Source organism: Hippocampus zosterae, chromosome 17, assembly GCF_025434085.1.
Source record: "Hippocampus zosterae strain Florida chromosome 17, ASM2543408v3, whole genome shotgun sequence".
In the NCBI taxonomy this organism is placed as follows: Eukaryota; Metazoa; Chordata; class Actinopteri; order Syngnathiformes; family Syngnathidae; genus Hippocampus; species Hippocampus zosterae.
In genome coordinates, this window is record NC_067467.1 from 1,230,392 (window position 1) to 1,251,667 (window position 21,276).

Below are 21,276 nucleotides of genomic sequence, written 5' to 3' on the forward strand. Positions count from 1 at the left end.
GTTCACATTTTTATTCGCAAAATAACATTATTTTCTGTGATGAATATAAAATGTATCAAATGTAACCGTGCACAAATTGATTATTAGCTTAGAATTGTTTCAGAGTCCCTCCCTCGAAACGCCAAAGCGCCCGAGAAGACTTCAGCAGGCTCAAGCAATCCTTGATACTGGATCAGCGCTGGTCCCGCCCGTTTTTCCCGTCCACACTTTTTGAAAGGAAAATATAACAAATGCAATTATTTCATGGTACATGGGGGATGCTTGCTGACGAAATTACACGAACGCCCAATAAAGAAAGACGCATTGTTTTGGATTGATATTTGTGGAATGAAGGCTCTTCTAACCACGCCTCTTTGGGCGGGCAGACGCCCCCTGGTGGACAACATGGGCGGTGCTTGACGATTTTCAGGAGCGAGCACGTTCTCCCGCATTCATCCAGCGGTTGAAAAACAAAATACGGAATCATGTAGACATTCTCATAGGTTTTGATTCCCTCCCCACCGCCGATGTCACGTTCAAGGGATCGACTGCTCTAGAAGGTAATGCGGATTCGCTGTCCTTTTTGCTCGACCATTCGGTTCCGCTGCTTCAGCGGGAGATGGTAGTCGCTGTATCCGCGAGAGAGTGACATAACAGCGGCTGGAGAGTTCAAGGAGAGCCGGCGGATTCCTGTCCCGTTTCTCATGCGTATTATTGCACCTTGTACAATTTTAGACCGCTTCCTTCTCAATTTGCTCTGCCGCTGGGCTCAATGCAATAATCACCGAATACAGACTTTGTACTGAAATGTCCTGCAGTTCAGGATTCCTGGATAGTTTCTCATAAGGGCCCTCATGCCCAGGCATGCTAGGAATAAAACACAACGTTGCTACGAACTCTTTTGGAGATGGGCATCTTGCCATTGTTGACAGTCTTTTGTACCGGGCTGAAGTTACACTTGCTAATGGTGTGTCAGAATCAATTCGTGTTGTGTTAAAAAATAAATGAAGGAATTCAGAGGGTAATTTGGGTCACCATAGGAGTAACGAAACTATGGCCTGGGGATTATTTGTGGCCCGTTGTCCATTTTTAAGTACCCCTCTGCACATCCTGAAGTCCACATTTGACACAGCCCATGTTGTTTGCCAACACTTTATGACTTACTTTCTAGGCACTTATAAATAAAATGTATTATTATTATTATTACATTTGGTGGCCAGATAGGAGAAGAGAAGAAATGTTTTTTTTGCGAGGGTCTGTCGTGATATTATTGTATTGAGACGTTTGGGTATTATGCCATCCTGACTCAATGGTGTCATTCACACTTTTAAACCTCTTGGTCAACAGGTAATGGATTCCTGCCTTCTATGTTTGATCTTCTCCCTCGTCGCCGGTGTGACCGAATGCATTGAAGATGATCACCGGGTTAATGGCACTCACCATCATGACTATTGCATCCTTGGCGCCGGGCCTGCCGGACTGCAGATGGGCTACTTCCTCTCCAAAGCCAAAAGAGACCACATCATCTTGGAGAGAAACTCTGGACCTGGCAGTTTTTTTCACAAGTGGGTGGAGAAATCTTTGTCTCCTGATGTGTGTTGAAATGCATATCGTATTGAGCCTTTCTAATTTTCATGTCAAGATATCCCCGGCACAGAAAGCTCATCAGCATCAATAAGATCCACACCGGACGGCAGAACCGGGAGTTTAATCTTCGCCATGATTGGAACTCGTTGTTGAGTGATAAACCAGAGCTCCTGTTCCGGCAAGTCAGCGGGGACTTTTACCCGCCGGCTGATGCCTTCCCACGCTACCTGTCCATGTATGAGATGGAGCTGGGGCTGAGGGTCCAGTATAGTGTGGATATTCGAAGGATCAGGGCAGTGGTGGCATCCAGCGGAAGACGTTACGTCCTAACTGATCAACGTGCAAAGGAATACACGTGCAGGTGGGTTTACTTTTCACTGCCCTTGAAGGTCAAACTTTGCAAACAAAATAAACATAAGGCGGCGTTGCGCTTCTTTCCGTCTCAGCGTCCTTCTGGTTGCCACCGGTTTGTGGGTTCCTCAGGAGGTGGACTTTGTTGGTTCTGACCTGGTCGAGGGCTACGAATCCATCTCCACAAACTCTGAGGACTACAAGAACCAGGCTGTGCTGATTCTGGGCAAAGGGAACTCGGCTTTTGAAACGGCCCAGAGCATTTTGGGACATGCGAGTCGGGTTCACATGGTCAGTCGCAGTCCCGTTCGACTGGCCTGGCAAACGCATTACGTTGGAGATCTCAGGTACAATTAGGGATTTTTTTTTTTTACTCTAACTCGTGTAATTATTTGGAGTACTGCTTCTTACTTTAATTGAGTTCTGATTGTAAAGTGCTCTACGCTTCGGCTACGCTTGCCACCTCGGATAATGAATCTTTTTCTATCTGCCTCTTGTAACATGACCCGATATTTTGTTTGTGTTCTCAGAGCTGTGAATAATGAACTCCTAGACACATATCAGCTGAAGTCTCTCGATGGCTTGTTGGAAGCCAGCCTGGAGCGCATCGTGATCGTTCAACAAAAGGAAGACGACAGGAGGAAATCAAGCAAAGTCAACGAGAAGAAAGGACAGTTGTTTGTGACGATAAATAAGTACGTGCGAAACCAGTCGGGGAATAACAAATCCGATGTGACAGCTGAAGATCTGCTCGGGTATCACATTGACAATTTCTCCATGAGGAAACCTTACGATCGTGTGATCCGATGTCTTGGCTTCCGATTCAACTTCAGCATATTTGACAGGTACAAGTAATATACAGTTATTATTATGAGCATTTTTTTTGTATAGAACATATTTGACACTGCTATGTCTATTTTTTTTTACTGTGATTTAGCTTTCTTTGCGGACAAAAAAAGTTCATCCCTCTCAATCAATTTTAGCAAATGACATTTTTATTTGAATGTTCAGTTATGGGCCCGATGGGATCAATTATGTTGATGAGAAATTGATCGTTTGTTCTCTGCGACTTTACTGTGTCTCAAAATACAAACATCTCCACAGCTCTGCCTGTCCACCCAAGAGTAAAAATGCCAAAGGGAGGTTTCCACGGGTCACAGCCTGGTATGAAGGTCACGGCACTCCTGGTTTGTTTGTACTGGGAGCAGCCGCTCACTCCAGAGACTATCGCAAATCAGCCGGCGGTTTCGTTCATGGATTTCGCTACACAGGTTAGCATTCAGAAGCTATTGCTTCGCTAATTTGTTCGATGTTGACGGCTAATACTGTCGTACACTTGGCAACGTGAACTAGCGTTTACGTCATTCTGGTTGTGTTTCAGTGCGAGCTGTGCATCATTTGCTTGAGCAACGTTACCACAGAACACCGTGGCCAACGACACGATTGTCCACAACGCAGCTGCTCTCTGCCATTTTGAAGCGGGTGGGCGAGGCATCTGGGCCCTACCAGATGTTTGAGATACTAGGAGATGTGATATTGCTGAGAGGGTAAGTTGTATTTTAAGGTTTAATGGAATCCGCCACTGGTCATTTCAGTTTCTGCAGTTTGAGGTAGCCCAGGCATTAGAGTGGAAGATTTACTGCCTAATTCTGTAGTAGACAACACCGTGTTTCAACACTTGTTGATATGTTTCAACACTGTATTGCCCTTTTTTGTTAATGCCACCTTTTGTTTTGTTTTTCCTCTCTCTTTAAAATGACCGAAAGGTCTAATTGCCAGTATGTGGAGGAATTCCCACTGCAGGCCTTGCCTCAGTTCTCTTCTCTCTCGGGTCATGAGGTGTCCGAGCATGGACTGTTGATTCTAGTGATGCAATATGGGAAAAAGAAGATTGACTATTTGGGAGCAGGCAGGGCAGTCACGGACTGGAGCAAAGCTTGGAAATCCAACTTTCTACACCCAGTTTTATACTACTATGAAACACTTCCCACCGGTGAGTAAGACTCGGTGGCCATCAGGGCGGTGGTCCTTTCTTTGGTTCTGCTATTTAACAGGCAACATGTTGCATGGGAGTTGACTGGAAAATATACCCCTGTTGTACTCAAGATGAAGAGATGAAACGCCGTCCCCATGGGTGGCCTTTACCAAGGCCTAAGGCTATTCATCACATGGTTGAAGACTTCCTAACTGAGTGGGATGGCCCCATATCTCACATCCAGCCTTTGCGACGCTTCCTGGAACACTGCGTCAACACTGACCTTAGAGCCTTCTATGCAGGTAAAGCAGTCGAACCCGTCTGAACTTAACTGGGGTAGAAACATAGCGATAACCTTTAATTTGACCCCAATGTGCTCTGAAGATGCTCCAGGCCAACAATCTTATCAGCTGCTCAATATTTACAATCCTGTGGTCAAACCTTGCGGTCCAGATTGTGTCGCTCACTGTTGTTCTTTTCTTCCATCTTTCAGAATCATGTTTCCGCTTATCGCTCACCCACCGCATGCCTCCACTGTTCTGTCGCCAGGGATACTTGAAGCAGCAAGGCATTGCCCAGAAAAATAAAGGGATGCATTTTCATTTCACTCGCCCTGCGTCTGGTGAGCAGCATGCAGACGCATCAAGCGCCAGTGCTGCATTTCCTAACTACCTTGCGCAGGCTGGAGCCTCCGTGTCTTCAGGCCTAAAACTTGACTTATGACTGTTTCACTACCTCCACCTCATAAAAATCCAGATAACTTGGATTAGTTTTATCCCACGTGGTTGCTGGCCTTCATAAAACCAGGACCAACTCCATGATTACGCAAATGCTAAGAGTTGGCAAGGAATCAACACTGCGATGTATTAACCGAGGAAACAGCTCACCAAGCTTCAACTTTTTATTTTTATTTTTTTGTCAGTTACTTTCTAGTTCAACTGGGTACTAGACTGGATTTCTGGTTTGAGGTACTAGACTCTTCATTGTGAGAATTCTCATCACCTGTGGTGTGCTGTGTCGGTCATTTCCAAATGTTTGACACAGACACAATTGTCTCCGAGGGGAGAGGACCTGACCGTTGCAAATTCATGTGTTCGTCACAAAGTACAGTATGTTCACTACCTCTACAAGTATTTATAAATAAAAAAGGGAGCGGGGTACGTCGATATAACGTATTTGAAAGCATCACGAGTGAGTGCGGGTATTACTTCTTAAACGCAGTATGAACAGCACATTACATGATGTCATTTCACATCGAAATGTAAAATAAACGTGTTAAAAACAAGTAGAAATCGTTCGCACTATTCACATGACCCACAACCAGCTTTTAAATAGACGCAAGTCCGCACGCATTGCAGGAGTATCGGTGTGATGGGCTCATTATTTGCCTGTCCTCATTGGACGAGAACGAATGAACAAGATGGAAGGTGATTGGTTGGGGTTTGTCTCGTGGAGTTGTGGCTGTCCAATAGGCGTGCTTTATACTACTTTAGTGTGAAACGGAAAACGCGAAACAGGAGACATTTTGGTGTTGTGACGGGAATGCATTTGCTACTGAAATACTTTTCCAGTGAAGGAAACGTAGTGATGAGGAGTTAGTTTAATGTGTTGAACGACCGTAATATGGTACTTGTCCTCGGAGTAAATGAGACATCCACGTTTATGGCGACACTATTTTTACTCACGCAGCGATGTGCTAACAAGTGTAAACACGGCTTCCACATGTCATGAAAATAAGTAAGTATGGACGGGTGGGGCTCAGTCGTTGCGCCAGATAATGACCCTTCAAGCTCCGAGGGGGAATACATAGTCGAACCAGGTCCCGAACATGAGGCGACAGAAGGAGCACATCGGGGCGTCGTGGAGAGGATGGACGACGGGGCCACCGACGTCGGATTCGGATTAAGTGGGATAGGAGAAAGCAAAATGTTGTTGGGACAGAGAGACGACAGAGAACTTCGGTACTTGCACTTATTGTGGGAACCAGGACGAGCGGAGACTGCACCTGATGGCGGAAACAACAGGCTGGGGAAGATGACTGGAAGCAGGACTAGGAGGTGTCACCGAGCCACAAGGAACCCGATTGGGAAAGATGTGTATGGTACGACACTGTTTATATGAATAGTTGAGGCTGGCTATCTCTATAATTAGTTTAATCACAGCCAACCCTGGGGAAAAAAAGGACAACATTGGGCATGGTTCTAAATCAAATCAGTCAACAGTTATGCAATCTAATCTCAGATAATTAGCGAATGAAATGGCAACTACGTGTTACTAAAAATGTAAGTGGTTGCTGATAAAAATATAACGTATGCAGAATGAATTTTCAGTGAGGGACCCCTAAATTGCACCATGAGGCTGTAATGTGCATGTGAAAGGTTTCTCATATGTGCATCGAATTTAGATGGATTCTTTGTGCTTTGCCGTTCTGCAACGGGAGGTCAATACACCTGTCAAAAAGCAGAGTATTGAAATCCGTTGTACTCTGAATCTTTTCTTCACAGCCGTAAAGAGACTGAGGGACGCAGCAAACGGCAATGACATCGATACCGGTACGAATGAATATGAACGCGATGCATTAAAAACAACAACAAGATGAAAATTGATACAGAACAAGCTGGTTTGATCCGTAACGTTGTGTTATTCCAGTTCGGAAGCTCCTGCAGGAGGACATAGACCCATGTGCAGCAGATGACAAGGGAAGGACAGCCTTACATTTTTCTTCCTGCAATGGCAATGAAAGCATCGGTAAGTAAAATATGGCAACTTATTTGAAGCTATTGTTAGATTTCAATAATTTAGGATTTTTTTTCCCCATTCATTATTTAGATTAAAAGGACATAACTTCTAAATAATCAAGAAATGTCCCTGTTTCTGTCTGCAGTGCAATTACTGCTGAGCTACGGTGCTGACCCCAACCAACGTGACAGTCTGGGTAACACCCCACTCCATCTGGGTAAGAGAGAATAGGGACCTATTTCCCCACCTCTCGCTCAGCCTCAGCTGAGATCGGATCCAGCTGACCTCCAAACCTGATGAGATTAAGCAGTGTAGAATGGATGGACGATTGTTTTTTTTTAAAATATCGAATACAAAACAATGCTGTGGTCCATTTTTAAGCCTTCCATTTTCTGTTGCTTCATGCTCATTTTAACCTGTTTGTCTGCAGCGGCCTGTACAAACCATGTGCCTGTCATCACCACATTGCTAAGAGGAGGTAAGACAGTAGGACTCGTTCTATTAATGCTGTCCACCTTTTTCATTGATGATGTCATTTCTCTATATTTTTTAATTCTTCACGTATCCGTTGAACTTGTGTGTTTGAAACTTAAATTTGGTGGTTTTGATCTGGTGTTACTGAATATCAATGGGGTAACTGACAATTGTTGCCAACTGGTGTTTTCTGCAAAGGATCCCGCGTGGATGCACTTGATCGAGCAGGCCGGACTCCTCTGCATCTTGCACGCTCCAAACTTAACATTCTGCAGGATGGGGATTCTCGCAGTTTAGAAACCCTGAGAGGGGAAGTCACACAGGTAGAGAACATATAGTCTTGGTTCTTTCCAACATTTCTTTTTGTCAGAGAAGGCAGGTCAATGTCTCAGTCAAACCCCAAATGGACAAACTGCAAACATTTAAGATGAGATGGGGAGCTCTTTTGTGCTTGATTAGCTTACCTCTCGGGTATTTGAACTGGAATAAAGAATCTGAGTTGTCCAAACTTGAATTGATGTACTGGCGACGATGACGATTTATGCATGTGTTATTTTTGCCACTCAGATTATCCAAATGCTGAGAGAATATCTAAACCTAATGGGCCAAAGTGAAGCCAAAGAGAGACTGGAGCACATTTCCTCCCAGCTGCAACGCATGCGAACCAAAGAGGAAGTAAGACGTACATCCTAATAACATTACATATCATTGCATTTATAACATGTCATACAATTCCATCAATCAAATATCGTTGTTGTTTTTTTTTTTAAATCACATTGTCTCTTCTTTTTAGGTGGATGAGGTGACTGATTTACTAGCCAGCTTTACTTCACTCAGCCTTCAGAAACAGAATTTGGGAGGAAGGTAGAGGATAAAGAAACCGGATTCCCTGCTCCCTTTTCAAAGCAAGTCTCCGTTCCTCCATCTTGAACACTCATTGATGCCGCTGTTCAGTACCACTGTCGTGATTGTCAGTCAGAGATCCTACAAATCTGATGCAGATTTTTGTAACAAATTATTTGATGGAGGCAGGGGCACTTTCTTGGGACTACACTTTGAGTAATTTTATTTAATTTGTTTTTTTTAATGACCGAAGTCTGTGAACATCTGGGAGAAGGTAGTAGGTTCAAGAATCTGGAGTCTTGGGAAAATTATGATTCAAATGAACTTCAGAAAAGAATGTGTACTGCCTGTCAAAAAATTAGATATACTGTATATTCTTGTGTGTTTGAACAGTCTCAAAGCAGTCCATGTGCTGAATATATTTATTGGTCTTTGTGAAACAGTCTGACTGATGGCAAGCCTTATAAATTATCCAGCTACATTTCTTCGCCATCTGTCTTAGTCGTTCAAAACATTCCTCCCATTTTTATAGTTCATAAGCATCTTCACTGTGTTCGTCCAATCGTGTCTTGTTTTGGGGTATGAGGAAAAAAAGAAACTTGAGAATTGATACATTCATTTAAAGATGGTGTTGATCAAAGCTACCTCTATTGTGCCAAAAAGTAACAATTATTCATTTGCGGTTGGTGACAGTAAATTGCAGAAATGTTTTGATGGGATAGGACTTACCGCATTAAATCCCTGATTATTGGATCCATGTAATTCCAAGTGCATTTTATTTATTTGCCTTCAGCCAAACTGGACTTAACTATTCGACCTTAAAAGGCATCACAGAACACAACAGGCTGGACGGCAATGCACAACTTGAACACACACATCTGGTGGGGTATGATGCGTCTGTCTGTGCCTGCGTATCTTCGTCTTACTATTAGTCACGGTCTATATTTCTAAATGCGTAACCATTCTTACTCTTTCTCTTTTGGCTTCTTCATCAGCAGGATATTTTCCATTTGTATTGCATGTTAACGTTTAACTCGTGTAAAAAGTACAGTACTGCCAAAATGTATTTGTTTGATCAAATAAATGGACTCGCCTATGTGATTATAAGTGACTTTTGTATTTCATTCAATCAATTCCTGCTCATGTACATGTACAGTATTTATTAATTTTTTAAAAAGTATATTCGTGAACGTCCAATGATGTCATCCTGTTCCACCAAAGGCGATTGGCTGTAGAACACAAGCCCCGCCCCGGCACTCCGGCGTATTGTTGTTCGCCGGAATAAAGATGGCGACCTGGCCCGCGTAATTTGGAGACTCACTTGAGGTAATTCATTTTGACACAGAGACTTTCTCAGACCTTCTGCTAGTTTCGGAAACGGACACGAGGCCAATGTCGAAGGCGAAGCAATGAGAACAGTTGAATGCACGTGTGCATGATTGGAATCGTCGTTAAATGGACAGCGGCCTCGCTGTGTTGAAAGCACCGGGCTGTCGTGAGACGATCGTCCAGGAAAGACGAGCCCCCTCGCGGCATGGAGCGTTTCAGGGCCGGAAAGGCCAACGAAGCCGGGTGGTCAAGTTAATGGGAGAGGGGGTGTGTTTGTGGATCGTTACGAAAAGTAGGCGGGAAATCTTCAAGTTGTCACGATTTGTACTCTTTCATTGGTGAGAACGTGGTATCCTTCAAAACAACGCCAACTCGTCTCTTTTAGAATGCACGCCGGTGTTTGGCGGACTGTAAAATATAAGATCTATTAATGCAATTCATTATGTTTGCAACGTTGTGGGTGATGCAACGAAGTCGATAATAACACATATATTACACTTTGCGTTGTTGGTACCGGGCTCTACTTATTGAAACATGATCCTCTGACTTGCTTTTCGAATTCTATTTAGGCAGGTCCCCATCCTGTCTTCATGCTGCCTGGAACATCTTTGACGAGGAAATATACTGAGTGGCAATGGCTTTTGAAGAGATCAGGAACAAAGGAGAAATGGGTAATGACTCTTTTACATATGCAGAAAGATCCCATTAAAAAAGTGTTGATGTGAATATGTTTTGGAAATACCAGTTTCTGATTTAGACATTGGGATGGAGGGAGAGAGAGGTCTTGTCGCCGGTCGTAGCCAAAGGGAGAAGAGAAGGTCATACAAAGATCTTCTACGAGAGGAGGAGGAGATTGCAGCTCAGGTTCGCAAGTCTTCCAAAAAACGCCCAAAGGTGAATTTTTGTTCTACTTTACAGAGCTTGTGACCTATTTGATGAATGGTCCAGTACACTTTATTAACTTTTATGTTCTGTGTCATTTCCCATTAGGATTCAGAGCTCTTCATGCTGGGAGGTGACCCGCACAAAAAGAAGAAGAAATACAGTGATGACTACTATTACCGGGGTTAGTTCCAGTTGAGGAAGCACCAACTAATTGAGACATGTTACCTGTCAGAGTGGGCTCGATATTTGAGCGGGGGGGGGGGGGGGGGGGGGCAATATCTTCATATTGTTGACCTTTTGTGACTTTCTTATCAGAGCACGAAGGCCACCCCATCCACAAAAAGAAGCACAAATCACTCGAGCGCTCCCCGACGCTCTCTTCCCCTTCATCGTCCCACCCGGCAGATACAGCGATGGGTCTTCTGCAAGCCATCACCTCTCCCCTGGCCACGGGATCCGACCCCGGTTCCAATTTACACAAAAAGCCCTCCTATCCCTCCTTGTCCTCGCATTCCTCAAAAGACCGCAAGCGTGAGGGCGGCAGCGGCGGAAGCAAAGGCAGCCACTCGTTTTCCCATTCCCGCCCCATGTCGTCATCGTCGTCGTCGTCGTCGTCTTCCACCAAGAAGCACTCCTCGTCTTCCTCAAAGTCATCACTGTTCCACGGCGGCTCCATCAAAGAGGAGCCTTTAACATTACGGGAGGCCGACGGGCTGAAAATGAAAGTGATTATGTCACCGGAGAAGGAGGAAAACGAGGGCATCCCGATCACTCACCACTCATCCAAAGCGGGTGGAAAGAAAGAGCGGGATCGAGAGCGAACGCTGGTGTCCAAATCACCCAAGAAGAAGCTGCAGCACAGCCGAGATCCTCTTCCAGTCGTGGGGAAAGAGGTGGAAGTGGAAGGTAATTGCGCCTTCATTCTAAAAGACCGCCGCTCTATGGTCGCCGACACATAATTTGCCAGCATCAAGTTAACCTGGCACAATTAACTCAGATCCGTTTTTTTTTATTTTTTTTTTTTTACGAAAGGTTTGCATCTCTATGGATGCCATGCAAATGACTCCATTTGTAACTCAACATTCCGCGTTGTGCTTTGCGTCAAGGTCACTACGGAGGCGGGATGGGCGACGACAGCTCATCGTCGGGAGCCGAGCTGGAGGCCGGCGAGCTGGTGATCGACGATTCCTACACGCACCAGTCAAAAAAGAAGAAGAAGAGCAAGAAAAGCAAGAAGAAAAAGGACAAAGAGAAAGACAGGGCCAAGGATAAGAGTGGCAAGGACAAAAAGCACAGCAAAGGCTTTGGAGGTGCTGTAAAAAAAAAAAAAAAACTGTTTTCCTTCATGTCCGTTTCCCGACGTTGACTCCGCGTGACCCGAACTGGCGCATTTTAATCCCCGATTGTCGTTCTTCAGATTCATCGAAGGGCTACGGCACCTCCCATCCCACCGTCTCTCATAGCGCCGTGGGGCCGATGTATGCGATGGGCACGCCGGTCCACCAACAAGGCGGTGACGGGGCGATGGAGAAGAAGAAGAAGAAAGAGGAGAAAGATCGGGAGAAGCACGACAAGGATAAAGAGAAGGTCCGCCTGTGCAACTCACTTGAGAAAAAAAAAAAGCAAGTCACGTGAAACCCGCTCGCTTCTTGTGTTCCTTCAGCCCAAGAAGAAGAGTGCGTCGGCATACCAGGTGTTTTGCAAGGAGTACAGAGTCAACATAACGGCCGAGCAGCCGGGACTCGGTACGCCATTTGTCAAAAACGGTCCACCGATGCGTATGTTAAAAGTAAGAATGTGGGTGTGTTTCCCCCCCGACAGTTTTCGGTGAACTAAGCAAAAAGTTGGGAGAGGTCTGGAAGAGGATGCCGGAAAAAGACAAACTGGCGAGTAGTTCTTTTCATTTTTCTTGATTTTTATCCGATAGCGTTCTAGCCAGCGTTATCGGGGCGCGTTTTGGAATGTCATTTCCACAATCTGAAGGAATGGGTCGACGAATTTGTCGTTGGCATATGAGGGGAAAAAAATGCTTTCCGTGACGCTTGTTGGGAAAGAGAGAGATGCACCCGGCTGACTTTGACGAACGGGAAGGGGTTCATTTGTCGCTACGAACAAAACATTATTGCGCAATGCCTTAAAACCCAAGTTTCGTCTGCCTTGGCAATGATTTGCCTGACTTTGTCAGTGGTTTTGGTCAAAGACCACTTAGTGGGTGCCAGTAATATTGACCGCAAGTCTAATGCCGAAAAGATGGAGCGACTCTTTGCGTCCTCACGGTTTCACGTCTTGCCCCGCTGCAGTTTTGGAGGCAGAAAGCGCAGTACCTGCAGCACAAACAGAACAAGGCCGAAGCGACCACAGTCAAACACAAAAGCTCAACTGAAAGCAAAAGCAAAGGTGCGTGTCTACGGTATCACTTAACTCTCAACCCTGCCCTGGAAATTGGGGGTGGAGCTTGGGGGGGGGGGGGGTTGTCAGTCTCATGAACATATGTTGTTTGCTTAGCCAAAGCTGGTGTGGTGTCACCCAACCGAGCACCGGCCACCGTGTCCCTTTCCCCCGCACGGGTGCCCGATGTGGATCCCATCGACGCAGCTGCTCACCTGCAGCTGCTCGGAGAGTCCTTATCCCTGATTGGCCACCGGCTCCAGGAAACAGAGGTGGGTTGCCACGCCAACAGCCATCTTGTAGCAGTGTGTACATTTCTTGAAGGTGCCAAAGTGCAAGTGACTATTAGTCTTGTGCGTGTGTGTGCGTTTTTTTTATTTTATTTTTTTTTTTAGGGCATGGTGGCAGTGTCTGGGAGCTTGTCAGTGCTTCTTGATTCCATCTTGTGCGCCCTGGGGCCTCTGACTTGTCTCACTGCTCAAATCCCACAGTTAAATGGATGTCCCCGAAATGTGCTGGTATAACATTAGAATACTAATATTTTTTTTTGGGGGGGGGGGTGATTTGGGTGTTATGCATTTTCTAACAAGGGTGTCTTTTTTTTTTTTGCTTGTCAGTCGAACACGTTGGACAACATTGCCTACATCATGCCTGGTCTGTGAGTGAAGGACGTCAAAAACGCTCAAAGAACTTTGCTGTGACAAGTCAAGGCCCTGAGCAGGGAGGGGGGGGCCTCTTTGGACTTCGTAGTTATGTTATAATTTGGCAAGTCTGAAAATATTTGTAGTCTCGACGCGTTTTAAAATGGTATGTTTCTAGACTTGATGAATTATAGTCATGTGTCCATTGATAGACTTTTAAAAGAAATATTTTATTGTTGATAGTTTCACCGTCTGATTTCATTGTTGTTGTACAGTACGGCTTTTTATAAATGTTCTCGATGCTGAATGCGTGTTTGTGTACAGTAATGTTTTTGCACATGTCTGTATTTTTTTATGGTTTGTTCAGGAGCATCTGCAACCTTGTAGTCGTCTTCAACATTAGGAAAATATATTTAACATTTCATTCTTTAATAGAGTAAAGAAGAAAAAAATAATCCCCACTCTTGGCTGTTTTGTACCTGCGTTTGATCTCTTGCTCCGTCCTGCCCTCCGTGAACAAACCCCCCCCAAGATACTTAAAGTTCTCCAATTGGAGGGAAGATCTCATCTCCGACCCGGCCGGCGAGGGCACTCCACTCCACTCTTCTCCGACTGAGGAGCAAAGCCATCGATGGGGAATATCTTGCTTTTCCAACCCCGTTTCATCATCATCATCATCATCATCATCATCATCATCATCATCACTAATGGATCACATTCCACCATGTCTTTTGTGGCCTCTGCTTTTCTTCTGTCTTGAAGGTCTCAGATCAGTTAAGATTGTTGTCACTTCATCCGCAGAAGTCGAAAAAGTGCTCGCTCAATCGGACCAAGTAGTCAAAAGTGCATCTTATCTGTTTTCAAAGTCGGGGGGTAAAAGTGACAAACAAATGGTCAGTAAATGAAATGCTCATGTAAAGTACAGCAATCTGAAAAATCCACTTTAGGAGAGTAACCCTGAATTATTTTGTCCCTGGCGACTTCCCACTAACCGAGTCCCCGTATCAGCAGCCACCGTAGTCGGCGCTGCGCCCCCACGCTGCAACCCAGTCGAGCGTCAGAAGGCGAGTCATCGTGCAGGAACGAGGAAACGCCCTCCACCCCGATTTCTCGCCAAATACGACAGCGAACCGGTCGTCATGTCTGCTTCTGGTGATCAAACAGGTCGGTTTGCTTCGGCGACGAACAAAAAACATGACATTGGATGCTAGAAAAGTTTGGATAATGCCTTAAAAATAAACGCAATGGGCGCTGGTGACGCGGATAGAATTTTCACAACTATATATACTGCATCGACATGTATTTTGCCCGTAATAAAATCGGAGTGGTTATTTTTTTTCATCACATGTATGCAACGCCCAACGTGCATCTCGCTTGCTGCGCAGAGTTGAGGCTGGTCGTGCTGGGCCGCAGCTCGACCGGAGGGCGGTCAGCGGTTTGCGACATCCTGGGCCTGCAAGACCACCGTCAGGGAAAAGAAGAAATTTCCACAGAGGAGTGCAGGAAAGACAGAATAGAAGCCGCCGGCAGACAGGTACGACCAAGACACATTTGCAGACTTTAGTTGGACTGGACAGTCTCTCCTTTGTAAGAAGCCTGACAGTTGCTGTTACGCAGATTTTGGGTCATTTCGGAAATTGAAGGACATTTTACGTCCCGCCTATCCAATTTTAAATAATCCACACTCAAAATAGCAAACCATGCAGTTTCTGAATTAAAAAACCCTTGACATTTTTCTAACATACCAAAAAAGTGAGGAGAACCCCCTAAAATGCAACCGGAGTACCCGGAGAAAACCCACGCAGGCACGGTGAGCACAAGGAAGGCTGGAGCCGGAATCGAACTCTGCACCTCTACACTGTGAAGCGGACGTGCCAACAGGCCATGTAACAACCACACCAGTGAAGACATTGTTACATTCACATCTCTGTGAGAGTGTCAACTAACTGCAATCATTGTACCCACAATACTCCCCCCCCCCACCCCGAAAAAAAAGCACATCAAAACAACAATGACCTTGGTCCCGTCCTCCTTGACTTTGTTTTAACTTCAGGTACTGGTTGTCTCCAGTCCCGATTGGTTCAGTTCAGACTGCAACCCAGAGGACAGAAGAAGACACATCTCCTCCTTGATGACTTTGTCCAGCCTGGGACCGCATGCCTTCTTGTTGTGCGTGCCTGTGAACCAGCCGGCGGATGGCGAAAGCAAAGCGCTCGATGTCCTGGAGAATCTGTTAGGCCCCTCGGTGGTCAGCGCAAACACCATCATCCTCTTCACCAACATGGACGAGCTCGAGGAGGACGAGAACCTGGAGGATTACCTCGGCACGTGGCGCAAGGACCTCCGTACGCTCCTGGAAAGATGCGGCGGTCGATATCACACCCTGGAGATCCGGGCCGGAAAACCGGAGGAGAGCGAAGCCGTTGAGGAGCTGCTCCAGAAAATTGAGCGGGTGGTCAAAGAGAGCGAGGATCAGTACTTTAGCTGCCCTCTGTATCAGGAAGTTAGTGAACAAGTGAGGAAGAAGCAGCTGGAAATCGTGAGACGCAGGAGGGAAGAAGAAGCACACGCTGACCCTTCTTCAATCGCACACTCGGAGGTGACTGATGACGACATGGAAGCAGTCCTGGAAGAGGCCGAAAGAAGCATCGGAGTCCTGAATTTGGACTTGGATCATGTTTTTTACTCTTCCAGGATCTCGCCTGCCTCTCCCGCCGCCTCTTCTCTCCGAGTTTTGTGGGAGAAACTGGTGGGATGGTTGAAGTGGCTGCCCACTCTGGTGAGAAGGGAGGCCTTGCTTGGAGCTCTGGTCGGGCTCTTTGTTGGTGGGCCCGTTGGAGGCATTGTGGGGGCCACCGTGGGCTCAGTTGCGACAGAAGTGGGCAGGAGGAAAGCGCAGAAAGCAAAATAATCCTGATCGTACGAGTTGGACGCTGCGTCTTTTGTGTCTTTTCGTTTGCACTTTAGAATCTCTTCAGTGTGCCGCTAAGCTAACCGGCTCACGTGACCTGCTGCAGTGTGGAAAGCAGCTTCTCAATAACACACCACATGTCATTGCTTCTTTAGCGGTGATGAAAGCAATTAATAAAAGCAGTTTACTTTGCCGTGTTCGAGTTGAAAGCTCACAAACCAAAAATGGAAACGTTTTGTTTTTTTGAGACCTCGAGAACTCCATCACAATGAATAACTGTGATTCAAATGCGATCATATCGTTGGCAGACGGCAGTTTGATCGCCAAAGACGATTCGGAATTCGTCGCCTGAGGTTTGAATGTCGCGTCCTCTCTTTTCCGGAGCTGTGACGTCACAGAAGACAAACAAATTAGTGGCTACTGTGGCGTGTGGTCGTGTGTTCGGCCGCTCCGCAACGTGCTTCGGCGCTTCAACAGATACGTGACCAGTGGCTGCAAAAGTCAATCGGCAGGGACGAAAGTGTGCTCGCGCTGATCATTTTCAACCGGCGTTGCTTGAGCAAACATTTGGCAGCGCGCCCCCCCCCCCCCCCCCCCCCCCCCCCAAGCCAACGAGGTTTCCTTCGGCAAACGGCGACTTCCACACTCGAACAGCGGCAGGAAGACCCCCCCGGTCGTCGTCGTGCATCCGAGAAGCGGCACAGACAAGAGGTGAGCAGTTCATGGCGTGCACCGACGACACCTGAAAATGGCGACGATGAATTTGTTTGTTTTATTGTTTATTGAACATAAAACATATACAGTAATAATTTGACAGAAAATAAGGTAGATAAAAAAAGTAAAAAGAAATAAATCAGTCTTCATTCAACACAGTTATTATGTAAAGTAAAAAGTTATTATGTAAGTAAAAAACTTATCTAGTCCTACCCCGTTATGTGTTTATATCTACTAAATCATTTTTATATCAATCAGAAAAGAAAAAGTAAGAAGAAGTCTCCATTAAGGCTCATACTTTACCCTTAACCGTGATATTTTCGCAACTTTTGGTTTGTATCGGGATTATATACATCCTCACACTGGCACTCTTGCACCGACGACACGTGAAAATGGCGACGATGAATTGCGCAAATGAAATGCAAAGAAACAAAACTACCGTCGTGCAATGTTTGCCGATTGTTTCTGCACGGTAAGGCCTTTCTTTTCATTTAATTGCATTCAACTTTGTTGAGCATCGAGTTAATTTTCCGAATATCTTTTTTTAGACATGTTGGCAGATAAAAATGATTTTTTTATGACTTCTGAAATGAGTCTGAAACGAGTCTTAATAATAATTCCAATGCGCTCCGCTCACAATCCTCCACGCGGTGGCGACATCCTCTTTTCCAAAGTCTCGAAAACGCTCGCTGGCCAAAATACAGTCGGAGTCGTGCGCAGTCTAAAAAAAACCTCAAAACGCAAGATCTCTACAACGTAAATAAACGACTTTGGATTGCAGCCTTTAGAGAAACGATGTGCTTATATTGTTGTATACTGAGAGTGTCATCTGTTTCTGATGCAGTATTTATATTTGCTGATTTGCTTTAATAAGGTCAGCAAAAACCTATTCGGAACACCGTCGCATTCTGGTGAAGACCTTATGAATTGCTCATTTCTCCGTTTTCAACAACGCTTGTCCTCTTTAGGGTAGCGGATAAATTGGAGGGTGGGTTACATGAGACCGTTTGCCAACTATTCATATTTGTATTAACATGTAAACCAGGGATGGGCAACTGGCAGCAGTGTCAAGGGGATTGGGTTAAAATACATTATTATTATAATTATTATTAATGATTTGAACCGCTTTATCGTCACACGGGACGCAGGGAGTTGCCGTAGCCTCTCCCAGCTGGCTTTGGGCAGTAGGCGGGGGACACCCTGAACTGGTTGCCAGGCCACACGTAGGCCTACGACCATTTGCGCTCACAATCACACCGAGGGACATGCGTAGTACTTCAATAATATCCACATTTTGAATGAGTTTATTTTTGTCAAATAATTTACAACATTAGTTCTTGCATGTATAATGTTGGTTTCTTGTGCAGCAGTTTTATGCAATCCTTGAGTTTGGATTTTTATGCAGGACATCCATAGTACATCACTTATATTCCTTTTTTTTAATTTGTGAGAAAAAAATACAAAATGAGTTCTTGCACTTTGAGCCATTTCAAAATATTGAAGACTATTGTAACGTTTGACAAAATATTTTTGTCTTTCATCCTGCATTTGTCCAAATAGTTCATTTCAACGCATAGCGGCACGCTCGGAACAAATGAGACGTCAAGTCGTTGACTGGGCCGTTGTCCCTTGCAGCCACCAGTTGCTATTGAGTAAATCTGTCTGTTCTTATTTTTTTTTCTCGCCAAGTCACCCGAATAAGCCATCATAGAAAAAAAAAAAAAACGGCCACTACCCGGCAAGCTACACACTGAGCTGCCTGCTTCCCCATCGTGGAGCGCGCCTGGCCGATTAGATGGCATCCGGACTTGGCCCAACATTTTTTCATTCTGTCTTTTTGTCTCTTTCATCCTGATTCTCTTTTTTTTTCTCTTTATAGTCTTTCTTTCTTGATTGTTTTTATGGAAACAGAAAGAATGTACCAGTAACCTGACCCACATTACAGACAGGCTTCCGGCCTTCGCGTTGTATCACCCAAAACGGGTGTGGATGCAGTTTTTCTTGCTAAACCGCATCTAAAGTTCCTTCTGAGCAACACAAGTGCACTTGAATGTTTGATTTTATTGCTCAGCAGTTTTGTGCTGACCTTGAATGGAAATTTTGATGCGAGAGAGCCCCAAGTTCCGAGTGTGCAAGCGCCACATGAGCAAATGAGGCGTAATTGGTTGTCACCTGAGCCCTGAGCAACTGCGAGGTCATTTTTAATCGTCAGCAAGTGGCAAACAGCCCCCCTCCCCCCCGGCCCTCCCCTTGAGATGAAACAATTCGTATTGCACGAACACAATATGAATCAGGAGGCCGTGTTTGTAGAGTCGGCGACGCATGTTTACCGTTAGCAGGAAATCAGCGGCGGGTGAACGGTGTCTAAAGATGGCTGCGGCGGCGGAGGGATTTACGCTCGATACTTTCCACCGAGAACTACTGATGCAATGGGAAGCGTCTGTGCCAGACGTTCCTCCTGACACAATGGCAGGTTCTGACTTCTACAATGATGTAATTGATACTCTGCTAAAACCATCAGCCGTGGCCCATCCTTACATCTCTCGTTCCCGTTCGGTCGGAGGCTCTTCCCCGGGAACGGCTAGGCGTTTCCGAATGCGGGTGGTCCGGCCTTGTGGGAGGAAGGGAGCGAGGGAGAGTGAGGGAGAATTAGCCCTGCTCTCATGTTTCCCAAAGAGAGAGGGAGGGAAGAGAGGGAGGGTTGGGGGGGGAGAAAAAAAATCTGACATGAGGAAGAGAGAGTTGAGTTAGAAGGAGCGAGAGAGTCAAAGCTTTGCGACTCCACATCTGTCTTCCAGATGTGACCGCCGCAGTTGTCTGAAACTGGCGGCGATGGTGGTGGCGGCGGGGAGTTAAAAAGTAGAGGAAAATTGGTGCTAAACAGTTTTTTATTGTCGGGGATTACGCATGCAGAAGAGCGGACAGCGTGCGGGATCGTCGCTCGGCATACGTCGCCGTTGTCTTCATGAAACGGCAAATGGAAGAGCACGCCAAAGCCCTCGGAGCCAGTGTATATAGTAGAACACCTGTCCAAATATACTCCGTCTTAGAGGACGCGCAGCAGGCATATAAGACGGGGAGGGGGGTGGGGGGGGGCATTATGACATGAATGTACGAACTTATCAATATTTGGGTTATGCTTGAAGATAAATAATGGCACGTCTGATCACGTGTTGCGTTCACATTTCAACGTCCCCGTTTTCGCGACATTCATTTTCCAATTGCCGATTTTGCTCAGTCGTCGAGCGGCCTTTCTTATTTTTTTTTTTCCACATGAATGTATTTGACTTAAGTACAGAGTGGGACTAGTTTTGCCACCTCTGGGGAGCAGACATGGTGGTCAGCGTTGATGCTCAAAGATCAGACTTCATAGAAAAAAAAGGGGGGGCGTGGGGAGGACACGGAGAGTTGATTTGTGTCCGTGTGAATACGCAAAAAGCAAAATCTTGAACAAACACGAGAGGGAATCGCCCAGTGAGCCATCGTTAACACACCGGCTGGAAGTTTTGCTCCTCTCCCTCGGTGCGTAAATGTTGTTGGAAGGGTCCTTTGCGGTCCCTCGTTGGATTTAGGGGGGGGGCCAGGCAGTCCGTCACGTGAGAGTCGTCGGAGGCGGCGATATTTTTCTGTTATCATCGCACCCTACGGCCTCGCAAAGACGGCGAGCCAAAGGAAAACAAACAAGACGACACACTTTTTCCTGCCGCTCGCTCTCCCGGCTGCTGATTTACGCCGAAATAACACGCGATGATTCAACGCTGGCACACGAGGTTCGCTCAAAGTCGACGATCCGCCGCTCCAAGGAAAACATTCCAAATGGTTTACTCATACAGTAAATACGTTTGCTTAACAAATCTCATAACTTCACTTTAGCGCTGGAAGGATAAAGTGTCATCATAATCGTAATGACGAGGCCGCAATAACACGAGATAAAGCCGCGCCGTCCTTTGAGATTCAACACAAAGAGCCCCCCCCCCTCAACAAAGGTAATAATGCGCAGATGTGTCAACGGAACAATATATTTCTTAGCGGGGGGATGGGGGGGGGGTTGTTTGCGGTAAGAATGGTAGCGGTCAAGCTCAGCAGCCCAAAATATCGTTTGAGAAATGCCCCCATCGACATAACGCGCCGCAGGCCTCACGAAACCGATGCACAGCTACGCGGCGAAATCTCTTCCAAAAAAAATCAACCGTCACTCGGCAAGCTGTATGCCACTCGCACTTTTCCTCATCTCAAGACGTGCTTAATTATTAGTCTTCACGTTGTGGTCATAAATCACTTCCGTTGATGGATTCTTGATCATCCACCGAGCCCGGTAGAAAAGTGATCCTGAGCATTTTTCAGTTTGTACGGATTGTTTTTTAACGCAACATCGGATGAATGCAAATCGTATATCTCATTAAAAAAAAAAAATCCCCAAAACAGTATTTATCGTTGAATTTCAAAACGAGACGGCACCC

The 21,276-nt window shown here is 45.8% G+C and overlaps 4 protein-coding genes across 5 annotated transcripts; all 4 read left to right on the top strand.

Annotated features, from left to right (window-relative positions):
• Nucleotides 1-369: 369 nt before the first annotated feature.
• On the top strand, nt 370-5,177 carry foxred2 (FAD-dependent oxidoreductase domain containing 2). The gene is made up of 10 exons (XM_052048784.1): nt 370-539; nt 1,327-1,544; nt 1,622-1,927; nt 2,013-2,264; nt 2,448-2,762; nt 3,022-3,188; nt 3,299-3,464; nt 3,684-3,910; nt 4,024-4,194; nt 4,386-5,177. Exons 2-10 carry the CDS (start codon nt 1,330-1,332, stop codon nt 4,613-4,615), a joined length of 2,049 nt encoding a protein of 682 aa, XP_051904744.1. The 5' UTR covers nt 370-539; nt 1,327-1,329; the 3' UTR covers nt 4,616-5,177.
• Nucleotides 5,178-5,378: 201 nt separating this feature from the next.
• Nucleotides 5,379-9,055, top strand: ankrd54 (ankyrin repeat domain 54). Its single transcript, XM_052048823.1, has 8 exons — nt 5,379-5,993; nt 6,397-6,444; nt 6,542-6,640; nt 6,777-6,848; nt 7,062-7,109; nt 7,304-7,428; nt 7,673-7,780; nt 7,899-9,055. Exons 1-8 carry the CDS (start codon nt 5,636-5,638, stop codon nt 7,971-7,973), a joined length of 933 nt encoding a protein of 310 aa, XP_051904783.1. The 5' UTR covers nt 5,379-5,635; the 3' UTR covers nt 7,974-9,055.
• Nucleotides 9,056-9,170: 115 nt separating this feature from the next.
• Nucleotides 9,171-13,646, top strand: hmgxb4a (HMG box domain containing 4a). Of its 2 annotated transcripts, none has more exons than XM_052048789.1 (13): nt 9,171-9,274; nt 9,847-9,948; nt 10,023-10,171; nt 10,268-10,343; nt 10,478-11,068; nt 11,269-11,472; nt 11,580-11,749; nt 11,826-11,907; nt 11,984-12,048; nt 12,463-12,559; nt 12,668-12,822; nt 12,946-13,068; nt 13,168-13,646. In XM_052048789.1, exons 2-13 carry the CDS (start codon nt 9,912-9,914, stop codon nt 13,210-13,212), a joined length of 1,794 nt encoding a protein of 597 aa, XP_051904749.1. In that variant the 5' UTR covers nt 9,171-9,274; nt 9,847-9,911; the 3' UTR covers nt 13,213-13,646. The 2 variants fall into 2 exon arrangements, with proteins under 2 accessions (XP_051904749.1, XP_051904750.1); XM_052048790.1 differs by having other exon boundaries at nt 10,035-10,171.
• A 545-nt stretch (nt 13,647-14,191) lies between these two features.
• si:dkeyp-69e1.8 (uncharacterized protein LOC100001340 homolog) lies at nt 14,192-16,295 on the top strand. Its single transcript, XM_052048818.1, has 3 exons — nt 14,192-14,355; nt 14,577-14,725; nt 15,245-16,295. The coding sequence occupies exons 1-3, from the start codon at nt 14,331-14,333 to the stop codon at nt 16,100-16,102; spliced, it is 1,032 nt and encodes a 343-aa protein (XP_051904778.1). The 5' UTR covers nt 14,192-14,330; the 3' UTR covers nt 16,103-16,295.
• Nucleotides 16,296-21,276: the final 4,981 nt, after the last annotated feature.

What these genes read in the sequence shown, in the direction of transcription:
- foxred2 (XM_052048784.1), top strand. Translation starts at nt 1,330, where the DNA reads ATGGATTCCTGCCTTCTATGTTTGATCTTCTCCCTCGTCGCCGGTGTG. An exon ending in GATGTGATATTGCTGAGAGG is followed by an intron (nt 3,465 to 3,683) that starts GTAAGTTGTATT and finishes AATGACCGAAAG; the next exon opens with GTCTAATTGCCAGTATGTGG. An exon ending in CCTTAGAGCCTTCTATGCAG is followed by an intron (nt 4,195 to 4,385) that starts GTAAAGCAGTCG and finishes TCCATCTTTCAG; the next exon opens with AATCATGTTTCCGCTTATCG.
- ankrd54 (XM_052048823.1), top strand. Translation starts at nt 5,636, where the DNA reads ATGGACGGGTGGGGCTCAGTCGTTGCGCCAGATAATGACCCTTCAAGC. An exon ending in CAATGGCAATGAAAGCATCG is followed by an intron (nt 6,641 to 6,776) that starts GTAAGTAAAATA and finishes TTCTGTCTGCAG; the next exon opens with TGCAATTACTGCTGAGCTAC. An exon ending in GCATGCGAACCAAAGAGGAA is followed by an intron (nt 7,781 to 7,898) that starts GTAAGACGTACA and finishes TCTTCTTTTTAG; the next exon opens with GTGGATGAGGTGACTGATTT.
- hmgxb4a (XM_052048789.1), top strand. Translation starts at nt 9,912, where the DNA reads ATGGCTTTTGAAGAGATCAGGAACAAAGGAGAAATGG. An exon ending in TGCCGGAAAAAGACAAACTG is followed by an intron (nt 12,049 to 12,462) that starts GCGAGTAGTTCT and finishes GCCCCGCTGCAG; the next exon opens with TTTTGGAGGCAGAAAGCGCA. An exon ending in GATGTCCCCGAAATGTGCTG is followed by an intron (nt 13,069 to 13,167) that starts GTATAACATTAG and finishes TTTGCTTGTCAG; the next exon opens with TCGAACACGTTGGACAACAT.
- si:dkeyp-69e1.8 (XM_052048818.1), top strand. Translation starts at nt 14,331, where the DNA reads ATGTCTGCTTCTGGTGATCAAACAG. An exon ending in TGCTTCTGGTGATCAAACAG is followed by an intron (nt 14,356 to 14,576) that starts GTCGGTTTGCTT and finishes CTTGCTGCGCAG; the next exon opens with AGTTGAGGCTGGTCGTGCTG. An exon ending in TAGAAGCCGCCGGCAGACAG is followed by an intron (nt 14,726 to 15,244) that starts GTACGACCAAGA and finishes TTTTAACTTCAG; the next exon opens with GTACTGGTTGTCTCCAGTCC.